General features: G+C 46.6%; 1 protein-coding gene across 4 annotated transcripts in view; it reads right to left on the minus strand.

Moving 5' to 3' along the window:
- Positions 1-6415, minus strand: part of LOC109473712 (cysteine-rich secretory protein LCCL domain-containing 2-like) — a 39129-nt gene that overhangs the window by 21971 nt on the left and 10743 nt on the right. For all 4 annotated transcript variants that reach the window (XM_019773693.1, XM_019773694.1, XM_019773696.1 and 1 more), the window contains 2 exons: positions 4062-4443; positions 254-475 (listed from right to left, as the gene is read on the minus strand). In XM_019773693.1, the coding sequence (XP_019629252.1) occupies positions 254-475; positions 4062-4436 (597 nt within the window). In that variant the 5' untranslated portion in view covers positions 4437-4443. The remainder of the gene's footprint in view (positions 1-253; positions 476-4061; positions 4444-6415) is intronic.

Consider the following 6415-nt stretch of genomic DNA (forward strand, 5'->3'; position numbering starts at 1 on the left):
CATGTCGCGTGGCAAGCTGTGTTTCATTATTCAAATTTTGCGTATGTACGGTACTTTCATATCCCATGCGTTTCTGTTTCTTGTTTCTGATTTTAAAGATTTTTTACGGACAAAGTTAGTCAATATTGGAACAAATTAATGGTGGAGAAATGTGCATCGGAGAACAAACGTCAAGAACGTCGATGCTGCCCTTGGTCTACCATAAACCATCCAGCCATGTTGATCAGGGGCGTGTTAGGTGAAGAATACAGACCTGTGTGTAATGGGTGCACATGGGTCCTCTGCAGTAGCTCGGGTACGTGAAGTCGTGATGCTCGTCGTACCACATCTGCACCAGCTCGACCAGCGGTTTGTCCAGCCGCGTGTGGACCGCCAGGTTCTGTCCGATCAGCGGCAGGAGCCAGCTCGGTCCGTGCTCCCAGATACACTGGTCTGCCCACTGCTGAGAACTGATGGCCAGCTTCTCGTCCCAAACCTGCGGGTGTGGTACGGTCACAACATCAACGTCATGTCAGAAATGTGTATAGTCAGAACATCAGCGTCATGTCAGTAAGGTGTCAGAAGGCAATCAAATTAGGGAAGTTGGAGATAACATGGCAGGGGAGTTGGTCTGCTAGACTCTCTAGCGGACCAACTCCCCTGACATGTTATCTCAGAGTCTGTATTTGGCCGCCTCCCGAAGCCTGGTAGAGGCAATCAAATTGCACTAGGTCAAAAGTGACTGATCGAACATAAGAGTAGGCGACCTCAAGAATTCATACCCTCCAGTGTCTATGAAAACATGGCGTATACTTATCAGACACTCCTCAGTGCAAACATGATCATTCTATATACAGCTATCTTTCGTTCAATGCACGTCAGGTTTGAACTTGTTTGTTTTGGATAGAAGAAACAGCAATAGAAGGAGGAAACGTTTAGTTATGTCTGCTCCAACGTGTGACACATCATATGCCAGCTGTACAAGAACTTCGGTAGCAGTTGACTTGTTACCCCTCCGCACATGTTTTCCAGTTGTCATCGCAGGTTAAGTCATGTACACAGGAGCCCAGCTCCCGCCACGCCGCACACGGCCGGTGGTTTCCGGGAACCTGTGCTCTATAGTACAGTTTTTGTCTCAATCCAATCACATCAATTACGAGGGTTCCTCCCAGGGATGGCTGGTTCAGCTCATCCTAACGACTCAGTAAACCAAACCTGGTGGTCCCTAATGGAGCTAAAGCCGCCGTGCCTTTTGGTACTGATGGGGGATCTGACATCGGGTCACCGATGTGCGGTTCTTGCAGCTGGGGTGTTCTCAACGGTAGTGTTAGTGTTCAAACTAGGTATGTCACCTCAAGTTGTGAACCCTTTTTTCTTGAAGGGCATAAAAATGACATCTATACGGATATAACATACCCACGTCTTCTGAGACTAACGTTTTATCGGGTCAAGTGGTTTAAAGCCTGTCGTTTCTATATCCTCACACGTGTGCGCCAAGATGTAAGAGAGGAGGGGGCGACACTTTTATAATAATAATAATAACCTTTATTGTACATTCATGCCCTATCGGGCTAAGTACAGGTGAACAGATGAAATAGGTAATATACATGTTTGTATTACAAACAGCTTTAAAACTACTCTAATACAATGGTTCGGCTTCTTCTCGTTTCTTTGTAATATTAAAAATATAATTCGAGATGGGTTTGTATACTGTATTTCGTATTGCCGCAATGGTCATGAACGCTTCGTGTTGTATAAGAAACAGACTAACGACTGTTGTATCAAAACAACATGTTTTCATATATGCTGTACAAGATAAAGATGGGTTTTAAGTTTCGATAAAAGACTAATTAATAGTATTGTCCATTAGAATTGTGTATTAAGGGATCACTAAAATTCCCTCTAACGGCTCCCTCACTTCACATTGCCAGTGCAGTGTCAGATTTGATACGGGCTGGAGCATGTCATCATCACGCGGCTGTTAACACAACGACAGGATCAAGGTCTTATCCACTGCCGGCACGAGATCACAGCTGGCACATCAAAACACAGCTCTGCTTTCGTCATCTTCTACAGTGAATCTGTGGCGATTCTCGGGACGCAAGTACCGAGCGTATTTTTGTTTTCCATCACACTGAACGCGGCCTGGTGTTCTGCGAACATAAGCCTATATCTTGAAAAATCGGGGAGACGAGAGGGGATACAGACTGCACTGCTGACTAAAATATCCTCTAGGGCTCGCAGACTCGTCGGGGTGAGCTAATGTCATGCTGTGTGAAGCCGGATTAAAAACCCGTACATCTTAAAATGGAATTGGCTTTTCTTCTACTTACAAAGCCAAGTCGTGTTCCGATAATACGATAAATGATGGTTGGTTTCAAAAGGCGACGCTACGCTGAAAAAAGATCATGTGTGGTCCGAATCAACAGATCAGACTTCACAAGACGGAGCAAGGAGCAGGCACCTTTCTCACAAACAACTCTGTGGCTTCAGACGTTAAACAGATGAAAGCACTGACAGGTAGATACAAGACGGCGGTCGGGGATAAAAGCGTTCCTTTGGGAACCATTTGGGGATCATTTGCTCGCTAACTCAAAACAGTTTTCGTGTCACACTTTTCGTTTGAAAATAGTACGGGGCCATAAAGTCAGGCCTCTTGGCGAACTTTCTTGGCAACTATATTGATATATTGTCGAAACACGTGAGCTAGATTGTAAAGGACCAATAACGATGCCAGTGTCAAAAGTTACGCTATGGGACAACTCTTACGTAATCAATGCTGAAGGTGTTTTATCCATTAAAGTTTCTCCTAAATTCCCTGCATGCCAAGTGGTTTGGCAGTGAACATGAACCAGAACTTTCCTTGGACAAACACGAAGGCGTTCAAATCTGGACTAAGGATCAGTTTTGTGATCTTTGGCACAAAACCTTGTTTTTTTCTCAACTTAGCGAAATTACCTGACCCAGGCCACACGGCATCAGGTGAACCTTAAATGTGAAGGTAGCGCAATGGTCCTTTTGAAATGAATTGGATCTTAAAAACTACTTTAGAATTAGTATGAAAGTTCATCTGATTTAACGTTGGTAGGGAAGAAAACTGTGAGGTCATCTATCACATCAAGTGCCAGGGTTCGACTAACGTTAACAGAGGACTCTTACATAGGTGAAACTGAACGTTCATTACAAACCAGGTTTCTGGAACATAGGCGTCCCAGCTCTACATCTGCTGAGGTATCACAACCAAGTCACATTGAATCACTGGGCCACACTGTCTCACTGGAAGAGGTGAACATCCTGGACACGGAACATGATTACGAGAGGAGTAAAGGAAGCCATTTACATCAGGGCATACCAACCTTCGCTCAACCGGGACGGGGGCGGTACCGACTTCCGACGAACTTTGACCCAGTGCTGACGTCACACGTGGGTAAAAGTCACGTGTCCACAGCAATCGGGTCATAAAGCTGATGAAGACCGAGTGATTCGGTCGAAAATTCCGGTGATTCAACTTTCTTGAGTTGGAGAACAGCTTAATTCTCATTATGTCTCGTACTTTAGAATTAGTTTTTCTCTGGAATGAATCAGGATATTCTGACGGACTTAACGATTTGCCTCTAGGATCTAAGCAAATAAACATGCGATGAGTCCACTACCGGTACCGGTTGAGGTGTCACTGGCGTTACCGACATTGTCTCTCCCTTCCGCCCTTCCTCCCATATGGACGCCGCACCTCACTAGCTACCGCGTGTCGAAACATCTGATTTGGTTAAGAGTGCTATTTCTCCTGATGTCCGTTTATGTTTGTACAGCGACTTTATGGACATGGACATCGCCTTTATCCTGTTTTACTCTAGGGGAAATATCGCAGGCAAAGAGCCAAACTTGCATGCCACAAACTATGTCACGTTTGGAGCAACAACAACGTGACAAACGGGTGCGTTCTGGTCGCTCACTGGGTTTAACAAACCGGTGAGAAGTATGCGTTTCGTCGACCATTTCATCTTCCGAAACAACCAAGGACTACGCCACAATTTGTCAGAAAAGCATGCGCATGACAAATATCAAAATCACAAGTGACTTACCATCTCTTCCATGTTGGAGGCGTAGGGTTGCACCCTTCCCCTCAGTTCGTTGTGTTTCTGCAACAGGGCGAGTTTCTCCGCGCTCGTCAGGTAGTTCACGCGGTCCCCAAATGATCTGTACGGCGACTGTCTGCGTACCCTGCCGCCATGTTCACTGCCTTGGCTCGGCAACGTGTCCACGTCCAACCGAGCGTCGCTCCCGAAGGTGTTGCTAACCAGACCCCTGCCGAAGGGACCTCTGGTTGGGGAGGGTGCCGTAAGAGACCACCTGTCTGTCCCCACCCATCCCTGTCCGTCCCAGTCGATGTCAGACGTGATGTTCTTCTTCGCGGCGACGACCAAGCCGAACAGGCTTAAGGTGGCCCAGAGCAACATGGCGATTCTAGAAAACAAAGAGAAACGGCGTTACAAGAGACCATTGGAACTTGACGTTGGCTGCACTCTCTAGCTTGAGCTCAAGTGCCGGTAGGAAGTAGTATGGAGATGTTAGTACACGTGTACATAATCATTCTACATTTATGCTTTCTAAGTTAACAACTAGTTTGAGTGAAAGTATCATAAGAATAGACAGACGCCATCTATCCGACGCCATCCTGTTGTTATCGCCTTGTCTAAAGATATGAAAAATCAGTGTGTCTGGAGCTCTGTAGAGCTCGTGCATTGATACTGGTTGAACAGGTGTAAGGAAACCCAAGCGTCACATGGCTGTATGAAACAACGTGCATTCCACCGCACACTAGATCATGCTCTTTCTCGCTCTGATGGAAGTCATGAAAGAAGAGGAGAATGTTAACGGTACATTATTGTCTGTACACTACGAAGTTTCGTGCACCAGATGCTCTGGTACCCTGGTTTTCTTTTGCAAACCTAGATGATGGCCTGAATGAAGCGTTCTCCCTACTACAACTCCCTACTACAACGTTTGTCGTCCTTCTTGGCAAAAATACAGGGCACCACCTGCTTTTGGTTGGTTTCTTAACTTGTTTGTTGGCTCTTTCCCCGATATGGGAAACTGATAGGCAGTGGCTTCTGATATAGAGTTTTCCTTGGCACCACCACCAGGCTCAGGTACTGACCTGCTTCGTAAAGCAACGGCCATAAAAGTCTCAAGCAGCATGTTGCCTCGTCAACTACTAGTATCCACGAGGGCACCGGCAACACTAGTTTACAGAACTCTACGCACGAAGCAGACGTTTGAACACGGATTCTACTTTTTTCTACATCGTTGTGATCTTCTGTAAGGCAACTACAGGCCTATTGCCCTCCTGTCAACAGTCGGTAAAATCCTTGAGAGACTTGTGCATAACAGGCTCTACGCGTTCCTTACGGACAACGCCTTACTAAACCCCAAGCAGTCTGGATTCAGGAAGGGAGATGGGACAGTACTCCAACTTCTCCGGATAATAGATGACTGGGCTAAATCGATCGATGACGCTGACGTAGCCTGTACTGCTGCAGTCTTCCTGGACGTGAGACGCGCCTTCGATACCGTTTGGCACGATGGCCTGATCTACAAGTTATCTCGATACGGTATCCATGGCCCTCTCATTAACTGGTTCTCCGACTACTTGTCAGACCGTCAACAACGCGTTGTCATCAACGGGGAAGCGTCTTCATGGGGGTTCCCAACAGCTGGGGTACCACAGGGAAGTATCCTTGGTCCGCTCTTGTTTGTGTTATATTTAAACGACATCAAAGACTTACCTTGCAAATCCAGTATAAATTGCTTTGCGGATGACACATCCCTTTACAAGTCTGGACGTACTGCCGACTGAAGTTGCCAGCACAACCAACGCAGACTTGAACCTTGTCGCGACCTGGTTTCAAAGACTGGGCACTTCAACTACACCCCGACAAATGTAAAGTGATGTGTATAAGATCTCCCCAAAGCAAAGTCAAGCTCCCCCCAATCTACATAGCCGACCAACTGGTTGAAGAAGTGACTACCTACACACATCTAGGAGTCACGATGCACTACACACTGCGGTGGAAAGAACACGCTGAAAATGTCTCCAGCAAGTCAAACAAGGTACTAGGCCTACTCAGCAAATTGCAAAGAAAACTGCCTCGTGAAGCGCTGGAAACTGCCTACAACACCCTTGTACGCACGAAGCTGGAGTACGCCTCAGTCCTGTTCAGCAACATCGGTACCACAGCCTGTAAGACACTCGAGCAAGTCCAGTATCAGGCAGGACGGCTTGTCTCAGGTGCTATGGCTCGTACACCTCGACTAAAGCTGCTAGAAGAGCTAGAGTGGGACAGCCTAGCAGCTAGAAGAGATTACAACAGACTACTCATTATGTACAAACTAGTATCTGGCTCAGTTCCTCCCCACCTTCAGGTGCTGATCCCTA

The sequence above is a fragment of the Branchiostoma belcheri genome, unplaced genomic scaffold, assembly GCF_001625305.1.
Source record: "Branchiostoma belcheri isolate BF01 breed outbred unplaced genomic scaffold, Haploidv18h27 scaffold3, whole genome shotgun sequence".
NCBI lineage: Eukaryota > Metazoa > Chordata > Leptocardii > Amphioxiformes > Branchiostomatidae > Branchiostoma > Branchiostoma belcheri.